Here is a 26,563-nt window from a genome sequence, read left to right on the forward strand (position 1 = left end):
CTGCTGGTTATTCTCTTTCTTGAAGCACCGGCACATAAAGTAAAAAATGCTTCCTGTCTTCATCTTTATGAAGTACTGTACAGAAATAGACCTCATCCATCCTCCCTGTGAGTGTTATCTAAGATGGTCCTTGAATAATTTATGCCGACAGAAATTCACCCAAGTCGTGAGGGTGATGCATGTGTAGGGCAGCTCACCCTTCTCCTTCCGTGTCCTCTGGTGGGCCGCGGAAGTGCAGGAGGTCAACCCTGGCTCGGATATGAATGAGTGACCCTTTAGTGTGGCGGTCAAACACCCCGTATCACTTTTGTTTGCATGTACCACCCAAGCGATACTCTCAGGAGCGCTTCCCCTTCTTTCACTGTGGTGTCCTTATTAATCATTGAAATTAGGGCGCTGCTCAGCAAGACGCTCCCAACCTTTTCTCTGTGCCATACCGACGTCCAATTCAGTCTTACCTCAGTGGACCAAATCTGCGTCATCTGTTGGTCTTCAGGTAGGACATAGGTGTCAAACTCAGGTCCTGGAGGGCCCGATGTCCTGCATGTTTTCCAAGTCTCCCTGTTGCAACACACCTGATTCAAATTAACAGGTTCAATGTCAGGATTCCGCAGAGCTTGCTGATGATCTGATCATTTGAATCAGGTGTGTTGCAACAGGGAGACAGCGGCCCTCCAGGACCTGAGTTTGAAACCTATGAGGTAGGATATAGCCGCTCACGCTGTTTTCTTTTAAAGTATCGTTTCAGTTTCTGTATGTGACGTATCATCATCAAAAGGCCTTTAAGGAGAAATTGGAGTGGTTACAAAATCCTTAACCCCACATCGACCGTGATGAAAATCAGTGTTCGATTAAAATGGACTCAAGTTGGTGTTCGCCAAGAGGCCCTTTTTTTCTAATGCACAAGCTGACAACAGGAGGGAGGAATTTTGTCTTTGTCCTCAGTTTCTCACTCTGGCTTCCCGACACAACCGCCCAATTACTGCTCTGAGGAGGAGAAAGAGATATTACATCTCAAAGGGTTCACCCTAATAAATATGGACTTACTTACAAATAATCTTTGACTGCTCCGCTTATCGTGGAAATTGAGATATATTTAGATTAGGTGGTTTGGGAAATACTCGATTCACAGAAATGATGAGGTTTAGACCTTTTGCAGCTTTGCTTTAAAATTTCCCAAAAAGAATTTTTTAAAAAAGAAAAGAAAAGTAGCTTTCACTTACCTTAAGTAACATTTTCATTAATATCGTGCCACTGTAGAATCGTACAATAACTCGGGAGACACAGAAGTGAATCTGTTTTATTGATTTATTTTGCAATCATAATTTCAGAGCATGTTTTATGTAAAACCTTTTAAATACTCGGAAGTTGTTGTTTTTTTTTTTTTAATTGATCTCCCTGGCCAAAATATGACGTATTACAAGGACTGAAAGACTATGAATTGAAAGATATAGATTTAGTCATGCTCGTGATATCATGGAACTTTAAAGCTGCTATTGTCTAGTCACGTATTGATGAGATAAACCAGGCCAAAATATATCAATGAATAACAGTTTCATCATATTTGTTTAGTTTTAAAAGAGAAAAGCCACTCAAACGTGTAAAATATCGTTAACTGACAATGTCCAACGTTTTATAGCGACGACAATATTTTGCATCGACCTGGCCGCAGGACAATCGCCATGCAAGCATATCCACATGAATAATGTTGTCTTGATGTTTCTCCAAAGACCAAATGTATAACAGCAAAATACAATTTGATGTTTTGATCCACCGCTTGGCTGCCGTTTCTCATAGCTTCGATAAACAAAAAAAGCATTACCGATCAGAAGCCAGGCATTTTTTTTTTTACGCCGCTGAAGCAATCCTAAACCCACTTGTTTGCCTTAGCAAACGTAATAGCTTTTAATTAGTCGCATCTTCGGAATTCTCAATTGCCAGCTGGACTGGTTGTGCGTTTGCTTGTGAACCCTGCAAACCAATCAGTCACGCTGCCGCTGAACATTATAGATAAGAAGCATTTAAAGAACACATCGTGAATTGCGCGTGTTTGGGATGTGCGTGTATGTGTGTGTGTGTGTGTGTGTGTTTGTATCGTCGAAGCCTTGGTACATTGTAAGAATGTCTTTTGCAGCCAATTCATTCATGTTCTAGACATATTATGACTATTTAAAAAAATGAGCTCATTGTGTTGTTGAAAACGGCTTGGGAAACAAAACGCTAAGTACATATTTTGGGGGGACAGGGGGTGGAAATGTTCAGCAGTGTTTGTACATCATGTGCCCAATGAGGGAGAAGGGGCACTGTTTGGGTGAGTCTGTAAGTAATGGGATGTTTCCACTTGAAAAAGAAAAAAAGCTCAAGGAGTGGCGATGGCAGTAAAGTCCAGCCCGCTCTATACTTGGGACATTTGAAGAGAGCTCAAACAGTGCTCAAATCTGCAACTGATGGGAAGCCATTTGATAATGGCATCACTCGAAAGTGTCTCTGTATGTGTGGCGACATTATCATCTTGGAATATGGAAGCACCACGGGGAGCGTATGGTCCTTAAAATGACCTCATATTCCTCAGCGTTTATGTAAACCGCACAGAACAAACATCCAATCTTACCATTCCTTTGAGATTCTAAACACTGAAAGGCATTTATTTTGTTTTATCCAAATGTTAAACCACCTAAAAGTAGGAAATGTCAATATTAGTCTACTGCGTCCCTTTGCTCAGCCATCTTAATGATCTTATCGCTCAAAGATCTGCAGCAAACCGTTTTGCATCGACGATAGATTTCAAACAGTCAACCCGATCCAGGTACTCGGATGAAACCAGTCAGTCGAACAAAAACATGCTGCTTAACAAAAAACCACCGGTGGTGGTGTTCTTTTCCAAATAAATGGTAGCAACCTCTACATTTGTCATCGTGACAAATTTCGCTTTGGATGCATGACCGATAGGGGACGTCCTCTCATGGTCAGAAATGCTCTGTTCATCCCTTAGCGTCACTTCCTCGTCAACCCAAGGAAACGTCACTTCCTCGTGTAAGGAAGGCGAGAGGGGTCAAGTGGCGCATTCAAGTGCGCTCATTTTGGTCGAGAAACAATTTTCGGTCATAATCCATGGCATAAAAAAATCAAATTATGGTCGAAAACCGATTTGGTCGAGAACCTAGACATTTGAAAACCAAGGTTTGACTGTATATACATGTCAGAAATATCTGATTGATTTTGGTATTCAATTGGTAATCAATTAGCATTTCCGAAACACTCCGTCCGTGTTTTGAGTATGGGCCGATGAAATAAACGAAACAAAATGAATGACAGAAGTCCTTTGTTTCACCTGCCATTCTACTGATGGATCATTTCTCCACTGAAGCGAAAAGAGATCTGCTCCTCCCCCTCTACACACACACAAAACACACCGCCAACACTTGTCCCTGAAGGACAATCATTTCTAGTCCAGCTCGCCCCCACACCTTTGCGTTTTACATACCAGGTTAATATGTATGAGAGATATACTGAAAAGGTCATCACTGGAGTCTTTCTCTATTCTCTTTGCCCTGTGGCAAAAACAAATGCTTTCATGATATCGATGCAATAAATGTCTAAAATATACTATTTGTTGACAAATCTGTGTGTGGGAAGGGATCATACAACTGTGTAAACATTTACTTCAGTGTGTAAATTGAATTGACCCCCGTGAGGGATCACAATCAGCGAACTTGAAAATTAAAAAAAGCGTTGTGGTTGAAGTACAACTATTTGAATTTTAGTTTTGCATTTAACATTTTTTGGCTTCGCATTGCATCAACATTGCATGGGAAAACACTTTAGTTCAATAATCCTCGTCTAAGCAAAACACAAAAACTCTCCCCACCCCCACCCCCTTTCCTTACTTCAGGAGTTCCTGAAGCCGTCACCAACACCAAAAAGCTGTGAATCCCCCTACTTCCCCACTGCCGCATCCTCTCGTTACTTAATCATATTCGGAATTGACTTTTCATTCGGTCTGTCCTCTATTTTCACGTTCTTGAACTTGGTTCTCTGTTGAAAGCTCCCCACCTCTCTCCTTCACATACTCCTGACTGTTTGAAGCGGGCGAACACCCACACACTCACACCACACCAGATCCTGGCTCCTGGCTGGTTTGGAATCTATGACAAGGAGCCCTCTCTCTGAATATCAAAGACCTGCGTATGAGAGCATGTAGGCATGACTCACGCCAGGGTCTGTCTCTCTCAGCGGGTAACCTGAGCATTCAGGGGGAGTGGGGGGGCTACTGTTCGGTATACAGTGTGGGCAGAGACTTGCTGGATTAGTTGCCCCGATGTCAACGATCTGACAAATCCAGCAATGCGTTGAGATTTCTTACCGATAGGTTTGTCCGTTCCACTTTCAGTTTCTCAGCACTTATGTCAGACCGAGGTGGCGAGTGAGGCGGCCAGAGTTGCCGTGACGGAGGCAAAGCGGCTTGGGGAAAATTTGTTCTTCAGCCGCTGCGCTTCTCGGTCTTTGGAAGTTTCACCGCTCAAAACTCTGCAACACGGCAACTTTGAACGAAAGTGTTTTCTTTGGCTTTCTTGCTGCAGATGTCTCTGTGGATGAGTTTGACAGTTGGTTTAATGGATGTTGTTGATTGTATGGGTTATTGTACATCTGGTACAAGGGGCATCAACATTTTTAAAAGGGAACGTGACTTCTTGGGTCCTGATGAGTGCCGAGGGCCACGCGTCTGAAATAACGCATTTCTTCAAATGACCTTAACTCACATGAATTAGTATGTGTCATAGTTTGACACACTGATCATGTTCATGTTGTCTCAGAATAGTTAGGAAGGAAATGGATATGTTTTATATGCAATCAGGGGGCGTACTAGAGCATTTGAGGTGAAATCCAGCATTCTACCAAAGGGCCGGTCTATTTCTGACGTTTAGCCGCATGATGGTCACAGCTAGCAGCTTCCACCCACCACCCCAAACAGACAATAACATTTTTGGCTCATTACGGAAGCCGTAAACTACTCCCCGACCCCAGCCCTCGAGTCACTACGTCCCTGAATGCAGCACGTTTTTTTTCCCCTTTTAAATCTCTGCCAGTATTTGCATTTTTAAATGAACACTTCAACAGCAGTCATTAAAAACCACAATGTACTATCCCTGGTGAGCTATTTTTAGAAGCCCTGCGGGCTACCCGTGCCACATTGGTGACCACCGTTCCTGCATGTCTTACTATGTTGCGTAATCCGCAATGCTTTGAAGCAATAGACTCAAAATGAAGTTCTCGCCAATCAGAACTGCTTGTCATTGTTTCAGCCTTACTTTGTTTGCCGGCTAAATAAGTCATTTTTCAGCATTAAGCAACACCATCTTAACTTAGACTTTTTAAAAATTGAAGGGCTTAATTGTCTTGAAAAATGACATTGAACACATCCGTTGAATGTCAATCGTCTCAAGCCGGCTGACAAGGAAAAATACACATTTGAGTCCTTGTTTCGTTTTGTTGAGGTAAGATAAGGTAGCTCTAAACGGGTTGCATTAAATTATGTTGTAATTAAAAGAAAAAAATGATCCATTTTTCGTAGTATATGTACGTTCTAATGATGGACTGATTATCGTCCGGGGAGATAATCAACACAAATGTTTGGCATTTTAAAATTTTCATATTTTCCACACGTAACCCAAGCACCTCTTGAAACAAAACGAGCACATATTGTCCGTCTTAAAGGTGACATTAAGTAAGCGAGTGCTGTGAAATTTGATGTAGAAAAGAAATCTATGGCTTCTGTAAACCTGCAGACGCTGTCACCAAGAACTTGCTCCCACCTCGGTACAGGTGGAAAGTGAACTGTTGGTTCCCCGGTAAAATTAGTGTGGCAATCACTGCAATAATTGCTAATAGTCCTCAAAAAAATAAATTCTTTTATTTTTGTTTCATTGGCCTAGAAGTGCTTTAGTCACTCATAACATAGCTAAACCTCAAACAAGTTCCTGTGAGTTAGGTTTCACCATTTTTTAAATATGTTTGCAAATTTAATGACATCTTCTATTACAATCTTATTGTGTCATAATCGAAAAGTTAAGATGTATGTATTCGTCTGTCTGTATTAAGATCTTTTATTTTTTAAACGGTTGAGCCAAGGAATAACATGCCCACCTCTACTATTCACTGCACTGTACATGTGCATGTTTGTGGGTGTGCGTGCATGTCAAGAGTTGGATGTCTATTTGTATGGATGCCTCGATGCTTCTTCGTTGAGGTGTACGCAGCGCGGGTGCTCTCGCCTGTCTCGCGCAGCAGGCCAGGTTGACATGTGAAACCACAGCAGCCGAGGAAGCCCCCGTTCAAGCAGAGGCAGTAGGGAGAAGCAGAGGAGAAGCCAGGAAGCAAACCGACAAACATACGGACAGGCCGATGCCAAGTAGGCAACGGAACAAATAGATCGGGCAAGCCCGGCAGATGCATACGGCCGACCCAAAGAGCAACCAACAACTGACCCTCGTCAGCTCCTCCCCGCCTCTGTGTAATTCGTCGCGGTGGGGGTAGACGCGCGGTAAATAGGGCTCTCGTCTCGCTCCTTTCACATCATCTGCCCTTGTCACATCCCTCATTTGATATGTGTGATGTTGGAGGAGGGTCTGTCATTCACGCAGGATGGGAAATGAACAAAGCCGCACGTATTGGAATCGGAGTGAGAAGACGAAATGCGGACGAGAGACGAGCGCGGCGGGTGGAATTGGACAGTGGGTCACTGGGGAACTACTGCAGCCCGCACACCTACACTAAAATTCTACTTTTTTTGTGTGTGTGTATGTATATTTCACATGCAGCATCCACGCCGCTTTGTTACACGACACCCAACACCAATGCCTAAATGACGATTTTGATTATTTAGCTCACCGCTTAAACAAAAGCGCCTTTCACACAGCGATGTCATTGGAGACCAGAGCTGCTTCCTTCCGCCTTGTCTTCTCCAAAAGTCTTTCAAAGTATTTAGCTTGTATTTCCCCAAAGCCTTTGAGCACATGCCCACCAGAGCATCAACCTTTGCTTGAAAGCAGCCCAAGCATGATTGTAAGTTTTCCACAGGGACTCGGTTCTAAAATGTGAGGTGCTCGGATTGACTCTGTCTTGTTTTCTTTCCACGGAACACATCGCCGGGCTCTGCAAGTCAAATAGAAAACTACCTTAAAGAGCCGAGACAGCGCTGTCAGATCTGTCTGCTTGTGTGCCTGCACAGTCTAATGGTTTGTCTGTGCGTGTGTTTCCGTGTGCGTGCGTGTCTTTGTCTGTCTACATAGGTAGAATGTAAGAAAGCCCAGCCCAAGGAGGTGATGTTCCCGCCTGGCACGCGAGGGCGAGCCAGGGGTCTGCCCTACACCATGGATGCCTTCATGCTGGGGATGGGCATGCTGAGTGAGTCATATACTCCTTTGTACACACAAACAGTCACACAAACACATGTTTTGTACATCGCATTATCGAAGAACAACGTGAGACATGCGATATGTTCATTTTTACTATCAATTTTACCTTTAGCAGCACAGTGTCGTTCCACCTTCGCCACGCTGGAAATAGTAGAAAAGCTATTATTGGAGTGCAAAAAGTAGAGCTGGTGAATTTGTTCATTCCTGGAAAGCGCTTCTTTTTTTATTTTTTTTTTAGTTTCTTTTGTGTCGACAATGAAAGTATCAAGCCTTATCGAGCCATTTCAAATGAGAATTCAGGAGGGTTGCTTGAAAACGCAGCTTGTGGAAATAACATGCTATAATACCCTAAACAATTTCAAATTATGAGCCAATGGATTTTGGTCTTGGCAAATCTTACATTTTCTGCACAGCATGGATGTGACTTGTTTGCGTACAGCGATAGCCCCTCGCAATTTTTGCAGGGTCGGCGTGTTGCTTCAAAGTAGTCCATTTCGCAAAGTCATTTAGCGCGTAAATGCGTGTACGGCCGACGCATTAAATTCACATGATTTCATTTTTACGGAAGGACTGAGGAAAATGGATGCCGTTTGGTCACCGGTTCGTACCTGCCAAGGAAAAGTCATCCGAGGCAAAGTGTTGTCAAGAAAGCGCCCATTAGTTGAACACTGGCCCTAATTAGGTGGCTTCAAGGTGTGCCACCAGTGGCCACTGTGGTCTATTTCTGGTGAAGTCTGGTACAGACAGCCCCTGGCCATATCGGAGCAGACCAGCACATTAGCAGGCTAAATGAAGAGGAAAATTGGTGTAATGTCATATTAAGGATTCATCACTGTGCCCCCCTTAATGGGTAATGAAGGGGACACACATGTCAGGGAGAGATCTCATCTACAGGGACCTCAGCTGCTAGTCTACCCCTCTTCATTACCATCCTGCCCATGCCCGTGGCCCTTTTTATTTAACATTATTTCACTTTCTCCCTTCTTGCCTCTCCATCCTTCCATCATCTCTCTTACGCTCTCTCCCTGCCCTTCCTATGCATATAATTTGTATGTGCGACCCACCCAAATGGACTTGCCCTCACATAAAAGATTTATTTTTCATTCAAAAGCAAAAGAAACATGCTGCTGATTGCATGAGCCTCGTTTTGCTCTGTGAGTATATCCCCCCCATCCCCTCCCCGTACAGCAGGTGCACACTGTGCCATATTCATGCATTTTTATCTGCACCAGTCAACACAAAGTCTGAAGCACCTGAGAATGTGGATTGCGGTCAAATGTAGTTTTTTGCTGTTGAGAACTTTCCTCATTAATACCGAAATATTTGTCAATGTTTTGGATAGATTCATATATTCAGTGTTTTTCAATTGAGGTATTTACACTGGAATTGATGTACCTCCAGTAAGTAATGAAACCTGGCAGCATGGTGACAGCGCAGTTAGCACATCCGCTCACAGTTCCTCAGTTCTTTGTGTGTGTGGGGGGGGGGGGGGGGGGGGGAGTATTCTAATTTGTAATACTGGGAGCATAAATGGTTAGAGAGGGGAGGAAGGACTCGCATTACCTCTCTTTGGCACTGTGTGGATGAAGAAGCCTATAAATAAGACAATGTCAGAGAAAATTGGCAATACAAGACAAGATCGACAGTCCTATTTAAGGTACGGGATTGCTCTTTGACTTGTACACACATGGCTATGTCGCAACAAGCTAATGAATGAGACAGTGAAGCCACCAAAAATGCTTCAGCACATGGAGAGCCCAAGCAGGAAAGACAAGGCTTTCATTTGTGTGTGTATGTGTGTGTGTGTGTGTGCGTGTGGTGGTGGTGGTCTGGGGGAGAATCACCCCAGACCGTCTTGTTGAAAAGTACAGTTCTCCCACCTTGAGGACCGCTGCCTTACAGGTCAAACTTGGGCCGCCCTAAAAGCCTTTAGCAAATTAAGGTTTTAAATAGGATTTGAATATTCATTACCTTACCTTAATGTCTAGACCAGTGGTGTCAAACATATGGCCACGGGCCGGAACAGGCCCCCAAGGAGGTTCGATCCGGTCCGTGGGCTCATTTAAAAGTGAAAACAAATGCATTAAAGACACAGAATGAATATTTTAAAGAAAATGCAATTCGTGGATTATACGCTAGGGGGCACACTGTTTTGATCACAGTAGAAGACAACATTGTTTTGATCGGGAAAGAAAAACAGCAGTCTCGGTCTGTCACCGAGATAAACCCAATGCAGCAAATGTTATGAAAGCGCCAATCAATGCCTCTTGAGACCGAAACAAAGGAAAAAGATGATATCTTGGCGATTCATAGGACAGTATGGTATAATGTTAATGGTTCGGCCCACTTGACATCTACCGAGTCCGTATGTGGCCCACAATGTGAAATGAGTTTGACACCACTGTTCTAGACACTACTAATAGTATAACTATATATTGTGAAATCATCCCATAGATATGGTTACGTTTCAGCTTTTCTCTTTTTTGGGTGGGTCGGGGGAGGGTTCAGGGTTTGTCAAAGACGTTCACGGACGTTTCCAGTTTTAACGGTCACAAACAGTTGTTCTTGCCATGAAGAAATTGTGAAAATTGTTGCGAACGTCCGACGAAGGTCTTTGCAACCAATTATCACGGAGTCGTCTGAGCTGCCCTAGGATGGCACTTCAATTCGCCAATAATTTTTTAACATGTTCGCTTTCCTGAAAATGTAGTCATTTTCAACTCTCCTTCCCGTCAGTCATTTGCATCTCCTCTTTTCAGCACCTTTTAAAAGGCACCGGGAACTTTGCAGAACTTGTCACGCACTAATGTTTCCGTGGAGGAGAGCACTCTCCTCCTCCGCTGGGACGAAGCAGACAGAAAGGCAGTGATGTGCTCATGTAAGAATATTAACCGCCAACTTGTTTAGAGACACTCTTATCTAAATGAAATTGGAACAAGGACAGCGAAACATTTCTTTATATAATTTGCATTCAGAAAAAAAAACAAGACCCGTAGCTCATTATTTAAGAAAGTGTAAGCTTCTTTTGTGCCAAATCTCATTAAAGCCTTCCCCCGCTCCTTTTGTTTACTCCCTCTAATCGAGGCATTTATCTTTATTGTGCCGTGCCCGATGTATGTTTGTTTGAAATAAATAGACATTTGAGCCTGAGCGAGATATGGGTGAGCCAGATGGATAATTGATTTTCAAGTGAATCAGAGCCGGTGAGCCATAAAATAGGTTACATTAGCACGCATATTAATAAGGCAAATAAGTGCAGGCAAAGACGCCGCCGTCGGACCAGACAAACACAACGGCGGGCTTCGTTTAATGGATGAGTGGCATTTTTTTGTTTCCTCTCCTCTACCTGCCACTTCTGTTTTTCTTCCACTCAAAAGTGTGCAATGTGAACGACACGAGGTGTGCGTCTTGCTCAACTGTCCCAAAAACTTGAAATATATCTCCCTTTCTCTATCCTTCCACAAAAACGCGAGCCATTTGCTGCAAATTTGGTAACGGGAGCTCTGTTTCAATGCGATACATCAGCCTTGAAGAATGGCTTTGCCATTTAAGCCAGCAATTTTGGCTTGGCATTTCTTCTGTTTGACAATATCAAACACATAATATCCAATTTTTGGTGTCCCATAATGGCTTTTCATTGGATCACATCTCAGTTCTTTTCAGCCCAAACAAACAATGAGATCTTTTGTGAAAGCTATCCATCTGTGGCTTCCGGGTGATGACTTCTCATCATGGGCTAATGAAGATTGTTCTTTTTTTTTTTTTTCATGCATTCATCCACACCGGGTTAACGTTCCCCTCACCGCCTCTCTGAGTCGCTTTATTTCTTTCGTTTTTGTCTGCGAGCGAGGTGGAGATGGTTGGCGCAGACACATTTTCCCCATTGGGTCAGGAATAAATTGATCTTTTTCATGGACAGCAAACACTGATTAGATATTTATGACCAAGGTCAACCTTTCTGATTCCAACCGACACCGGCTCTGAGGCATACAGAACAGAATCGACACACATGCCAACGCACACACGCCGAAACATGCATGCATGCAAAATACTGTTCCTTTTTCCATATAAAATGGATGAGGGATCCTCTGCACCGGTTACACTTTAGAGCAATTTGCTTGCCTTTGTTTGAAAAAGTCTTCCTCGTATTGATTCAATCAAATTGTATTTTTTTTTAACCCTTTCAGGGACAGCGGTTAGGACATTGGATAGCTTATCATGTTATCGGGTTACAGGGTGCAGGAATGGGTTAATTAAGCATTACCATGGCAACCATAGACTATTTACTGGCTTTTAACCTGAAGTAACCCGACATAAGCCCAATTTGAATTCACATGGTCAGTTTGGGTATTTTTGCTGCACACAGTGAAGAAAGACTTGTGACATTTTCCGTCCTGGCTTGAAGGACTTACTCCTATTAGGTCATTTAGTTGAGAGTTATGGTTGGTAGGCTCCAGTAGCTTGTGGAAAACAGATAAAGACTGAGACATATAGCATAATTACAAGGTTAATGACAGTATGTTTATATAGCCCTTGATGGTACTTAAATTCACACTGACTCACATGTTGGCCCACACGCTCATCCACCCACTATCCTTGTGTTTTTTTTTTTTTTTGAGAGGTAGGGGGGGTTGGTTACTGCTTTCCTCACGGCTCCCTCGCATCCTTCTCTCAATATGTTTCCCACAGCTGCTTCGGCCTCAACCTGTCGAGCTAATTAACTGAAGGTTCTGCGCTTCTAATAAGCATCGTGACAGCCGATCGACAATGCATCTGCTGCTTTTTGAGGAGTTCTCATGACACGCTATCCTCTTTGAGGCTCGTGGTCACTCAAAGTATAATTATTCCTCCGGCAATAGATTGCGTGACCGTGAAGAGCCAAGCGTCGATAAAAAACATCCATCCATCCACCCATCTATTTTCTCAACTCAATTCCCACAAATTGCACATATTCAAGAGAAGCGAAGGTGGACATTTAAGAAGAGCGAAAGTCATATGCCAATACAGGTGTCCGTTATCCTCAGCGCACGTGCTTACCATATTTCCAATTGGTGTGTCTAGCGCGGCGGAAGTAGACATACAGACATCGAAATAAGGAGTTTGATTCCAAATCCCATTGAAGCAACCAAATCTGGCCAGTGAATCCGGCACCTTTAATGTACAAAGCTCTCTGCACAGTCCACAGAACATAAAGTACAGCAACACTGTCACCGGTGGGCGTCTAAGAGTGCTCCCCGGAGGGCCATAAATGTTATTACTTTCTCTTATAAAAATGCCTCACTATTTTTGGTCAATAAAAAGGGCTGCGAACCAAGAGAAGGACTTCCGCGTGGTCATGTTACGTCAGGCCTTCAGGTACTTGCGCACTTTCTATGGAATCTGAATGACAGTCTTGGATGGCTTTCCGTGACCACATGATGTGTTGGCAGAACAACACGAGCGGCTCGATCAAAATTAGATGCTAATCTAATTAAGACAGTTGACCATTGATTTCGGGGTGGTCCTTGTCGTCACTCTGCCAACACTGCGAAGGTTTTTTTATTTTTTTCCTTCCTTCACTTGACAGTCCACCATAAACATGATGAGCCATGAATACATGTCACCTCTTTTTATTAGGCTGGAATTAACCAAGTAAATTGCTTCTACCATGCCATTTTTCATGCAGGGTAAATGAGGTTGGGACGTGATGCATATTAGGTTGTCTGCTTGACAAAAGATTCTTTCTAAATCTCTGGCTTTTTAAGAGGATCACATTTGATCGCTTTCAGTGTGGGTGTTCGGGAAGAGAATCATGTCTTTAATGCATTATTTTTCAACCAAATGGTGTTTTTGTTTTGGGTTGTTGTTTTTTTTTGAATGGCTGTCACGGTTCCAGTCTGAAGCATATTTTGTTTGTACCTTGCCCCTGAGAATTTTCACTCTCTCTGTTTAAAGGTTACCCGAATATTGTGGCAACGTATGGCCGTGGATACACTGGATTTGCACCCAGCTACAGCTACCAGTTCCCTGGTGAGTCGCAAGCATTTATGATATATACTTATATATTTTTTCTCTCTCCAAGATATCAATTTGACGCCAGTTCTTTGTTATGCGCTCTCCGACCGAGTCATACGCTTGCACACACAAGAACGCATGCATAAATGCTCATCAACATACACGTCAGTCATGAAATCACCTGCGGGGCTATAAGGATGTGATGTGTCCAGATTGCTTATCCAGCTATTGTGAGCGAACAAATAGCAAAGTCAATTATGAGCTGCCATACTTGAACACTACCGTGACCAAATGACTAAAATGGGATAAATTCTTCATTTTCCACGAGCCGACGTATGCAAATTTCTCGATGAAGAAGGGAGAAATAGGCTCTCGGCAAGCCAAAGAATGAATTTTTGTATTCAAAGTGTTGACTTGGAAGCTAAAGGCACTTGAAGGGGAGTCCAAGCGCTAGATTGCGGTGGGTGAGCAGGTGTAGCAGACCACTGCGAGAGGCCTCACAGGGATTCCTTCCATTTCATGCTTTATTTAAAGACTTTACACATACTTTGTTTGCTGTGCCAGACATCCCTCCTGCCACTGATAAGCCGGAATGGGGAAAGGGCTGACAGGGGCTCAGATCTCTGTAATATCTTTGTGAAATGGATCCAGGAATGGGTCCACAACAGGTCCAGCTGTGACCCCCTGCAGAGCAAACGTGTACAAGATTTGCGCCTAATATCATCCAAGTATGGCAGACTACGTGTGCGTTTTCTTTCGAGACGGCACTGACCAATCGGGAACGGATGTCAACTGTGACGAAAGGATTCTTTTTGTGTGTGTGTGTGCAGTCGCATCTAAAATAGCAATACCCATTTTACGATGCATCCGTCATTCATTCGTACCTACAAAATGAAGCTTAAAAGATGCTCACGAGCCAAGGAACGGTCAGTGTTTATTCAATAAATTGAGTGAAGCATGGATTTTTCAAAATGTTTACTGTTTGGAGCAAATTAAGTGATATCACCTTCCCCGCGGCAGAATACATTATCCTCTCCATGTTCAACTCAATTTAAAGAGTTTGATAAAGCCGATGATTAAAACGGTGTCCCCTGGACTTGCGCAGCTCTTGACAACGTAATTGGAATTTTTTTTTTCTTTATGTATAAATCAAACCCCTTGCCCAAATTAGATAACCCCGAGACAAATATTGACTCATCTCCTTCATTGCTAAACTGGCGGAAGCATCCTCGTTTTCGAAACGGGCTGTTTTTCTCACTGTATATAATCTCGCTGAAACATTTCCACCAATAAAATGGCAGACCAGATCCAAGAGGCATAAATTCTGGGCAGTGCTCCAATTTTTTTTTCTTTTTTACACGCAGCAAACCACATGGGTCCAATGTTACCAGCAACACGTGTTTAGGCAATTGTTCAGTTGTCAAGATAAAGCAGCGCTAAAACAATGATCAGTGATGAAACACTGAATTGAGTAAGATGGCAGCGAGAGAAAAATCACAGCAAGAGCAAACTCAAGCTGGCGTTCCCGCGGCACAAGTGGAGGTCAAAAAATATGAACTGACAGTAAACACAACCTGGAGCAGATTTTAAAAATACAAGCAGCCTAAGTGGAGAGACAACATTTCATGGACCCAAATTATTTTGCACTTGGAATCACCTGAAAGTGTATTTTATTATTTATCAATATCAATTCCCGGTAGCCAAAAATTCACCGCATGACATTTTAGAGCTTGAAGTTGACTTGTATTGTTGATTGGATAGGATTATTTGTGAGTGTCTTGGGTCTCTGACATCATGTCTCGGACCACATGCCAACCAACAGTTTCTGTCGGAAAACACATGTTGAAATGTGTCAAATCAGATTGCGCTGATGTCATCCCAATACCGCTCACCTTGCGTGATATTCGATTTCGATGGCAGTGTGGTGGTAGTGATGCATGAGCATCTCTCAGCATTCACCCTCAGCATTTATCGGAAAAAGTGGAGTGAAAACTCAATTTGTAGTCAGTAAATAAATTGAAGATACAGATTTGTGGCGATGTGTTTCTGCCATGCCCGCTGTCGTTATAGCTTAATCGTTTAAAATGAAAAAATATATATAGTTGTGACCCACTATGAGCAGGTCAATGTATTCCTTGTGCATCTTTCATGTGTAAATAGAGTTCAGTGAAATGTACCCCATGAGCTAAGAGTCGATTTGATATCCAGACAAAGTATCTGCTAAGAATAGTGTCGCCGCAAAGTAGGCAAATGATGAAAACGATGCATGTGTTTTATGACACCGAGAATGAATTTGGAGCGCGCGCGTACTGAAGTTAACAAGGAAAGACAAGAAGCAAAACTACATTTCGTCTGGATGAAAACATGCGAAGAGAATTAGTCCTTCCACATGCCGTATTCTCAATCTGATCAAATACCTGTTTTATGTGAAGCTCTTCCTCTGTGATTTTGTGTCCTTCTCTTCACGTTGATACCCCCAGTTTCTGAGCTTCCTAGCTGCATTTTTGTGTAATCACACAATGATTGCCTTGTAGCAGCTGCCTTCGGGCATTATGCCTGAAGTGAGTGAATTGCGGTGATAATCAAGAGAAAAAAATGGTAAGAGGTGCATAGATACGAATAACTTTTTTTTTCTTTAACTTATATGCTCAAATCGTGTCTTGAGTTAAGACTGGATATTGTAATTTTTCTAATCGTAGACCCCCCCCCCCCCCCCCACCGCCACCAACCCCCGCGCTGGCTGAGATGTCGTGACATGAATGAGTGCATGCTTTACAATGCTTAGGGATTCACTCTTGTTTGATTATGATTGTCATTATGTAGCTTCGCCAAAAGGTCGCATCGCTGTGTTAAATTATTTCATTGCTTGGCATCTTGTATCAGTTCATCATTAAAGCTTTAAATAATTTAGATGAAGTGGATGAAGAGGGGAAATGATGAGCTATTCGGCTTTGGCGGTTGGCGTTCGAGCCAGCTCCAAATTAAACTCGAAACTTCCCAATTTGGCATCAAGCCACAACTGAAGTCCAGGCTTCCTAAACTGTGGAACAGCAATAAATTGAATTTGTCAAAATTCTTTTTGCAATCGTTGTGCTGGGTAATCCACACAATTTAACAACTTGATCATTTTTTCGGTTATGTTTTTACTCCTCTCTAAAATATGTTTTTCCCCATTAGTTTGCGCATGTCATAGGTGAAACTAATGGCGGAAAAAGTTCTGTCTTGTTATATCACATCGACCTGAAATATGAGCATGGGACTTGCGGAAATGACTGACTTTATTTCAAATTAAAAGACATCTTTCACTAAAAAGGAAGCAGAAAGGGGACTGACTTCAAAGAATCAGACATTAGAGGGCACATCTTTTCCTGGACAAGACGGATAAAAACTTTGTGGGCAGCCTTGATTTTCAGATAGCTTTAAAATAAAATAAAAAAAGACCCTTTAAGAACAAACTAATGTTAAAAAAAGAACAATAATAAAGAGAGATTGCCACATGGCATTAAAAGACGTGTAAGAAATAGATTTCTACGTCTGTTTACGTGACAACAACAAACTATAGAGCAATTGTCTCTCTTTGAATGTATCCATGTAGCATGCAGTCTAATGCACCCTCTCCAGCAGATTTTACCGTACAGTACATTTTCTCTAATAATGCGTGGGAGTGTAATGCTGCAAATGGACAAAGTAGAAGAAGAACCCAAAGCATACTTCACAGACTGTACATTCTCGTTTCTATGCAACTGTCTCATTTGCATTATTTTAATGTGTCATTGCGTTGCTCAGCTTGCAGCACCCAGGAGAGGACCATAGCGTGGGAATTTCTTGCTCCACATATACAGTCTAGACTCTAGACTGTATACGGTAAACATGCAGGACAGCGGCCCTCCAGGACCTGAGTTTCACACCTATCTTCTAAGGCAGGGATGGGCAATTATTTTTTGCATAGGGCCACATGAGAACCAGAAAATATTATGAAGGGCCAGATCAAAAGGGTGAACTATATTCGACATAATATTAATTGGATTTCTTTATTTAAAAAGCAGTATTTTGCATTTTTTGGCATGTTTTTCCGACTTGAGGAGTACCTTATTCCGTCGAATTCAGTCGTTGACATCGAACCTTAATTGTGTACCAACCTTCGGCGGGCCGGATTAAAAAGACCAACGGGCCGGATTTGGCCCGCGGGCCATAGTTTGCCCACCTCTAGTCTAGAGGTAACCAGTATCCATGTTAATGGACTAAATAGAACTGAACCGCATGTCCGTCACGGATGTGGTTCGAACTCTCGACCGATCGCTTTCAGATCTGCACTGTATTTTTCCGACGGTTCGAATGAGTTTGACCAGGCAACCATATTGATGTTCATGTTGCGCACGAAACAATTGACAATTAACTTATTTGCAAGGAACTAAATTGACAATATATACAATGTACCTTAAGTCGACATGCATATTAACACAACCGCTGCTGCAGGAAGCACTGCGAAGAAACAGCGCACATGTATTGTGAGGCACGTTGCATCACCCATTGTGTGAATGGCAACGTATAATGTGTCCGATGAATAAGACGCTAATGATAATGATGATAATTAAGTGTGCGTTTTGTCTGTGAATAGACCAAAGAAGACAAGAAGGCAAGACATAAAGCCCCCACATGACAGTTATAGAATCATTCCATTGTTGACAAGGCTTGCCTCAGCTTCCATGACACACACATGAATAAATGGTTAATTGCGCTCACACAGCACGTACATAAAGGCCGCATTCATAAGAAGAATTAGATTCGCGAGACGTGTATGATGGGAAGAGGTGGAAGTGGAGGGTCTTAACCAGCTTCACTCCGCTCTCTCGTCGTCTTGTGCAACTCGCTGCCTCCACAGCTGTGCCCTCAGAGCCTCCCCCGGCATAAATGACCATTATGGTTCCATTAGGGCTGCTACTTGGAGGTCATTATGCTACTCTAAAAAAGCAGAGATGAAGATGTTAGTAAGCTCCCATCAGGGCAGAGAGACAGACTCTGTAACAGAGACGCATTACAATCAGTCATTCAGCTACTCCAGATGTCAAGACAGACAAACAGCAACATGGGTCCTCTGAGTCAGCCTTTTAAGTACTGAACAAATAAAAATGATGGAAACGATGATTAAGAAGGGGAGCGAGAGGATAACTGCAGGTAATTTTTGGGCTACTGCAAGAAAATGCGAATTTTTTTTTTTCCATGGTTGGTTTTGCCCAAGAAACTGCGTTCAAACACATTTACAGGGAATTTCAAGATTATTCTTATTTTTTATCACCACACATTGTACAATTTCACAAATTCAAAAAAGAGCTTGAGGTATTTTTTTTCTGGCTCGAGGACCCGCTTACTTGTGTGCGCACTTTCAGGAAGAAGGAAGAAAATAAACCGGACCAAATAATCTGTGTAGATCAACGCCTAGGAATGCTTTTATTTTGAAGTGCTAATAATGGCAGTGTGGCGCGGCCTAACGGCTGACTTGACACATGTTCCAGGCTGTGTTTGGTACATCATTTATTTCTGTCACAAGACAACAACACAACCTTGTCTTGAAATCATCTTTAATCGCTAATTCAAGGCACTGAGAAAAAAGGCTTAATTACGCTGACACCATATTGTATGGCGCCTGTTGCCAGCGTTTAGAGCTACTAATGCTAGCCTCGCTACCAGCGCGATGAAGAGCTGCCCAAATAATTGAAGAGCAGTCCTTGGTAGAAAATTAGCTTTTCATTCTCCATATCTGCACTGCAAAAATACTTCATAGGTGGTGGTCTTCTCAGCACGTAGCATATAGGGAAAGAGTTGAGTTGCTGACCTGTGAGTCTGCCGTGATGGTTCCTTAGGGTTGCATGTCCCTTTAAACTGGGGCAGATCCAACCAAGCATATGATAAATGCACAACAGGTCACTGCAAAGCATTGGCCTGAAACACCAGGTAGCCTCCCAGGGTTCTGCACCTGTCTGCTGCAGAGAGATGGAAAGGTGCTGACATGGAATATATCGAGCGTTCAACTTTTGAAGCAAAGATTGTGCGTGCACTGTTAATGGATCAAGACAGAGGTGGCTTGCATTCTGGTTTCAGGGTTGTACAGTCGATGGACTTTTCATCCTAAATCTTCACATGTGGCATTAGCAAAGTGCGATAGGTTATTTTTGAGACAGTCTGAGCCAACACAACAACAGAATTCCACTAGTTAAAAGTGTGTAATTTCTTTTCAAAGTTTTTTTTTCTCCAATTGATCTCACTTCCTGCAAGATATAGCTCATTAATTCCAGCGTGGACAGTGTAATTTGGGACACCATGTGCAGTCATCACCAGCATGTCCAGAGTTTTTCCTCAATGCTCAGACAACCTCTCTCCCTCCCCCTTGTCAGTACAATAACTGCCCAATGTCTTGGCAACACTACTGGAACAGGTGCGCAAAGTCACTGGTCTGGAGCTGATGAGGAGGTTACCAGTGTCATGGGTGTGTGCAACAATGTGCTCCGGAACAGAGGTCCCTCTGTGCGTCGACAGCAGTGCCGTCTCTGCGGCAAGTCTCAGCTGAACTTCAGCTAGGCAGCAGATTGTTCTTTGGATCCTGTGACCATCTCACGACAATCTGGGCGAGCTGTGACCCCAGCAAGTGGTCCCGCAGGCCAGAATAAGTGCTACTGGGCTGGAAGCAGATGGCCCTCCTGATGCCACTCTGACTCACAGATAGGTTTTAATTGCCAAGGCTGATCATTAGCCCAACGGCTCTGTAGAGGCCAGAGCTCTTCGTGAGTTGCAAGCCTTAAAATAGGGCCTGACAATGAATGTTGGAAGCTCATACAGTCGAACGAGCAGGCCCATCCAATCTCGTTCTCATGCACATAGGGGCATCAAACAGGCACAATCAAAGTCTCCTCAACGCGAGCGACGGAGGCACTTTACCAGGGGGCCTCTCTGCTTTCCTGTCCGTCTGACTCACTGTCTCTAAAGTAATGCTGACTGCACGCGCACGCACACGTACACAAGCGCTGAGCTCCTCAGGCCCTGACTCCATTCCCAGTGACAACAGTGAGTGTCTGCCGCTGTGACGCCACTGGCCAGCACGATATGTCACGCCTCGTCTGCTGAAGTGTGCACTCATGGAGCGACGTTGCTCCCCGATTGTCTGCTCTCCAAGCCAATTTCACCAACATTTAAACGCATCTCGCACCGCACCTTGAGGCCCAAGCAGGAACAGTCTGCCACAAGTTAGCTCTAATAAGAAGCAGAATGGCAATCATGTCTTCAATGTTGAAGCAAACCTTGAAGTGACTTGCCTCCTCAATGACTGCTACCTTTGGACGCCGCTGGAGATGAAATAAGGAGGATGGGCATGGAAATAGACGGAGGAGAATGTGTGTGTGCATGCGCCGTCTCAACTGTTGTTTTGTTGCCACCCACTGTTCGAAAGCTCCAGGCCCAGGGAGTTTTGTACTTGCGAGATCTCTACCCAGTTGGCCCGTCCTTTCCATCTAGCCTCCCCAGCCGTCCCTCCTGCTGACTGTGCTAATAGCTCTCCAGTTGCTCCCATCACTCACGTCCCCAGCGGATGGACATGTGCAGGCATACTCAACACCTATGCAAATATTGACGCCGATAGCTCACAACCCTCTGCACGCCTTCACTCGGTTTGAAAGCAGCGTGTCAGCTTTATCGTTTGCAATCAGCTGGAAGTACATGCGAATGCATGTTTTTTGCACCACGCTATCTTGAACCCTTTGGTTCTGGACCGCTTGCTGGATTGTGTGTCATTGCTCTGGCATATAACGGATAGGTTTGAGCTATAAAATGCAATGTACTGTAGGTATGTCGTATTCGTTTAATTTTCATCAATCATCCCTGGAAAAGAAAGTTTGACTCACAGTGGGGAGTTTTACTTTTTTTTTTTTTTTTTTTTGACGACAACATAAATCCACAAACACACAATTTCTCTGGTTGAAATGACATTTAAGATACTCTCAGCCAACTGAATTATCAGCCTGCATCATTCATCTGTCGCCTCGACCGCCGCTCTCAGAGCTGGATGATGGGCATTAAAATGCATATAAAATTAAGGCTGTTTACTTGGACACTAATGAGAGGAGGCTTAAGTAGTCCTGTTTAATTAGTTTGATTGGCTCCATTGGGACCACACAGCTGATTCACTGAGAGCTCACGCGGCCCTTTCAAACGCTAAGTATCACAAGGGATGTCCAAGGAAAGTGGATTGCAGCGACATGTTGCCTTTTCTGATCCCGCGATGGGAAGGAGCTCGACAGTCCAATGCACTTAAGGAAACCATTACATAAGAACCTCTTGCAAGGTCAGACATCTTTGTTCTTCTCATCTGTCTTAACCTATTAAAGTCACCTAATAAACGTCCCCTGGTCAGCTTCAAGGGTTATGAACCCAAATCGCATCCTCTTCACAGTGTTCGCGTTTCTGCAATCAAAATGACTGTAAATGATTTCGCCTTAGCTGTTCTGTCGTGCGTTTTTACACTCCATAGTCGTACTCTAGAAATGGGGCCCCTCTGTCCCTTTCATCTCGAACAGCTGTTGGAAAGTAACCGAGAGTAGACCTAATATTGATTATTGTGTCGAAGCAGATGTGTTGAGATGTTAAGATGGGCTCCACGGCGCAGGAGAGGTTTCCTTTTTCCCTAAGTGCACGGGAAGGAGTACAAAAGCGAGGGCCAAAGTGCAGCTCCACTTCAATAAAGAACCGAGTTTGTCCGCTTTGATGCTGCCTTGCAACTCGGCTACAAAGACCCCCGTGCTCTTGTCACTTAGAAGTGCCGGAACAGACGTCGCTCGTCACTTGTGCTTTCCACATACCGTCACACCGTGCACTGCTGTACAATTTGAGGATCGGAGCTGTCATTTTGAAGGCTGGGAATCCTCTTATTCTCTAGTCGACGTGAAATTTTGTCAAGCAGAAAACATTCACTTAGCAAGCCAAAGAATAGTGAGAATGAGAATGAAGAAGTAGAGAATCCTCCAGATTCTCGCGCTATTTGCATATTTGCCGATAAAAAAAACCTAACATTCTGTGGACCGTACACTCAGCTAATTACTGAAAAACAAATCAATTATTTACAGTTTTTGCGCAATTCCTTTCATGCTCTAAAATGCCACAATGCGGCACCAAAGCCCTGAAAGTAATCATTTGTTTGTTCAAATGGCTCATCCCGACATATTTGGATGTCGACGAGGTTTCGCTTGGGTCGTTCGTGGAACTTACTCGGCTGCATCTACATGCCAACCTTTGGTGCATTTTTGTCCAGAAAAAAAGTTACCTGTCAGATATTTACTTTTAATTCAGTACCAGCCAATTCTAGACCAAGTCTTAAAAGACGTTTAATAACGTCTTTGGGAATGAATGAGTTAAAGATCGTGATGTGGATATGTTTCTAATTATTCTAAAGTGTTTTTGGATCACAATGTCCGCGGTATTTATCTTTTCAACTATTAAGACACACACTTGTAAACATTTTAAAGGGGGTGGCAGTTAACGTGGTTGTAATGTGCAGCTATGTGCAGTGCGTTTTACTGAGTAGAGTTTCTCACATTTAGCGACGTGAAAGGGGCAAAATATTAGAAACACAGTCGGATTGAGTGCAGTGCAAACAACGGTGGCGTTATAATAATAAAGTATTCGATCTGGGACAATGTCAGCAAAACCCGAGCGGTGTTCTCGAGCTAGTTAATTAGATCTTGGCTCTGGTCCATCTTTCGTCGATGGCATCTGTAACCTAACGCAATTGCCGTGAGAAATGTAAAGCCGAAAGCCCTTACGGTCCGGTGATTATGATATTGTCATGCGTGCTCGATCGCTGTCAATGTGAAACCATTGAGTTTTAATTTGCATTGCGGTGTGGCAGCAAGCAGAGCCGGAGCATCAAGCTGAAGTATTTCGGTTCATGCAAATGTATGATTGATTCACTTATACTTGCATTTTGGGATCGCAATCTGCAAGTCCCAATTCGGAGTGACGGATGACATTTTAGTATGGAGATTGGCCGTTGCTTGAAAACCTGCGGGTCAAGCCTTCTTCTCTGCTCCATGCTGAAGGGTACTTAAAGCAATTCATTGCGTTTCTCCGAGCTCTAGCGAGGATGCGCTGCAGTTCACCCTTACCTCATATTTGAACTCGCAGAGAACAAGGCATGCGAATTCTCTGAATGGATAACTCGAGGCGCGGTGTTTGTTCTTTGTATGTAGGACGCCGACCGCATTAAAGGTGTGTACGAGGCAGGGATTCAGCACGCGGTGGCACATTTCCATTCAAAGTTTGTCACGACCCCACTTTTGGCCCCAAGCTTGGTTTACAAACACATGATCATGCCTGGTGAGAGGACGACATATATCTCCTTCTTGACCTCATCTTTCCAAAGGTACACCATTACAGGCCCAATTACTGGCATAAAGCCAGGTTTTTGCCAAGCTCTGGCTCCCTTCACCTCTGTAATTGACTTTTTCTATTTCCAATCACAGACTCCAAAGTCTTAATGGCAAAGGATCAGTGTGCCAAAATGCTTTCATTACTCAAAGAAACATTTCGCTTTGGTGACAATGTGCAAGAGAGATAAACTCCACTGACGCGGACGCCTCACCTAGTTCAAACATGTAACGGTCGTACCAAATCAACCAAGCCGGTGGGAGTCGTGCAACAAAATAACACCATAAATTGATGGCTCCGTAGTCAAAAATGCACTTTGACGGAATTCACCGTAGGATTGCTTTTTGTGCTCTAAAATAGAATGCCTACTTTGGCTGAGGCCAGCTGCAATACTTACTGAACTGCAGCTTTTAAGTTGCCATTGTGGCTCGTCTGACCGGCTTGGCCATTTGTGCCGTGAGATGGACTGCTATTAACTCAACATTATAACCGTAAGTTACATCTATGTGTTATATGGGTGCAATATTGGGAGATTAGAGCTGTGGAGCGGTGAAAATGAAGCAGTTTTATTGTGGTCGAATGGCAGTCAAGCAGATGTGTGAGTAGGAAAAGGAAACAGGTGTGTGTCAAAAGCCATTAGACAGACCCCCAGCATGACTCTCAGTAGTGCATATAGACCCATTCCAAGGCGGAATAAAACTAGCACTTTTGTTCCACTGCAGTCCGATAGATGGCTCAACTATGTATCTAATAATGTATCTAATTTTAAGGTCCATCATGGGCGGCCATTTAGAGATGCGGTTCTACTTAACAGCTGTGTAGAACTGCCCCTGTATCAGACCAACATACATGAGAGGTGGGGGGGGGGGGGGGTTTCAGTGGTGACTTGAATTTTAACGTAAATACATTCCATGACAATAAATCAAATGAATAGAAAAGCAAAAATATATATATTTTGAATGAAGGAAGAAAGGAAAACACGACTGCTTTTTAAAATATTAATGTAAAAAACATAACAAAATCGAATTGAGAGAAATGAACTACTTTTATGACGTGTAATGAAGCCAAAAGCCAAAAGCCAAACAGCGGGAGCGGAAAATGACACTGCCAATCGAATGCCTTCTCTACCCTCCAGCAGTCTTTCTTTAGTAAAGGTTGCATCCCAAAAACCTACGCCGCCGCTCTCTTACGTGAACAAGAAGCGACTGACCGTGCGCATATCTGCGGTCGTAGGAACGAGACTTCATTGGTCTTGCGAAGCAGCGTTTCCAGAAACAAGAAACCATTAAACACAAACAGCTCATGGCGACACGCGCCCAACCCTTACCGGCAGGAGCTCTTAATAGCACAATTAACTTCGCTTTGTTGGGGGCCGCACTGAGGGCTAATTCACAGCAAAAAAAAACAAAACCAAAAAAAAAAGAGACCTGAAAAGATGTCTGCTTACGCCAGAGAGAAAGTGAGCGCTCCGCGTGGCTCATAGTTTGTGAAGGCAAAGATTTCCGAACACGTCTTTTACATAGCACTCATGTTGCTTCTCATTCGATTGGAAAGGTGTAACTCATGTCAACCAATGTTTGATTTTAGGTTTTAGTCGTAATTTATCCCAAGCAAGTGTGTTGGGCTGCGTGCGTCGAATCCAAAGAGAGCGAAAGCAGACAAACACACTGCGAGGGGCATTTCAGTGGTTAGCACCCAAGCTCTCTTAATCAAGTTTTGCTCCCTCCGATTATAACTTGAATGCGACTAAGATAACCTGGTGAAAGTGTTCACACAAGCTTTGCAATAATATGCGCTGTGGATCAGCCCGCTTATAATTGAATTATTAAGACGGCGTGTAAAATGTTCAGACGCTCCCTCGCCGGCTCCGTCTGCATTCCGCGTGAGGCTCACGTTTGGCGCGCGCCGTAGCTGCGCGGCGCTCAGAAGAGAGGTGAGACAAGAGCACCTGCGAAGCAGTTCATACGAAAGCCACCTGGCTCTCCTCGGCTCTGTGATTTATGCCTTTGATAACAACAAACCCGGGATGCTTTCAACTACAACAAAGTAGCGCTGAGAGATGACAACAATGGGATACTTGTCAGTCTGGAGATGAAAAGATGTCTTGCTAGGTGGCTGTCTCCCTTTTTTTTTTTTTTGGATCCGTAATTGTTCTTTTGTTTTGTTAATTTGTCTCCATGTGTTTCTCTGTGCGCTATTGGGGATTATAAATGGAACGCAATGTGAAGTGGTGTCACGGTTTCCCCTCTGTGACAGGATGCCCTCCTCCGCCTGCGAGGAGGCGGCAGTGTGCTTCGACGCCTCTGCTGTGACTTATCAACAGACTTATTTCCGCTGACTTGTCCCTCTTACTGTCATCCCCTGACAGGAAATAAATGACGCTTCTGCATGAAATATGCTCCAATAAAATGGTGGGGTTAATGTATTTACAAACAAATATCGAATCAAAACTATTACTGATCCAACCCCCCCAAACTCGTCTACTATGTCGCAATCAGCGGCACAACATAACATTTGATAGCGACATTATTTTATCCCTCTCGGTGATGCTTTGCATTCATGGTTCACTTCGGTTTTATGTGCATAAGAGCACGGGTCACCCTTTTATTTGGATGACGCGCACGTTCTCGAGATCTCAACGCGCTGATACGGCAATCTCCTTCTGTGCTTTTAGTGGCATTTATTCTCACTGAATCCGTGGGATTCGAAATTGTTATTATTGACATAATTAAAATAATTGGAGG

General features: G+C 43.5%; 2 protein-coding genes across 13 annotated transcripts in view; both read left to right on the top strand.

The window, feature by feature from the left end:
- LOC127588109 (vascular endothelial zinc finger 1-like) overlaps positions 1 to 26,563 on the top strand; it is a 288,931-nt gene that overhangs the window by 226,826 nt on the left and 35,542 nt on the right. The window lies entirely within an intron of this gene.
- The window catches only part of msi2b (musashi RNA-binding protein 2b), a 225,664-nt gene that overhangs the window by 163,559 nt on the left and 35,542 nt on the right, over positions 1 to 26,563 (top strand). For all 10 annotated transcript variants that reach the window (XM_052046680.1, XM_052046686.1, XM_052046688.1 and 7 more), the window contains 2 exons: positions 7,290 to 7,404; positions 13,350 to 13,424. In XM_052046680.1, coding sequence (XP_051902640.1) covers positions 7,290 to 7,404; positions 13,350 to 13,424 — 190 coding nt within the window. The remainder of the gene's footprint in view (positions 1 to 7,289; positions 7,405 to 13,349; positions 13,425 to 26,563) is intronic.

This window comes from Hippocampus zosterae, chromosome 16 (assembly GCF_025434085.1).
Source record: "Hippocampus zosterae strain Florida chromosome 16, ASM2543408v3, whole genome shotgun sequence".
In the NCBI taxonomy this organism is placed as follows: Eukaryota; Metazoa; Chordata; class Actinopteri; order Syngnathiformes; family Syngnathidae; genus Hippocampus; species Hippocampus zosterae.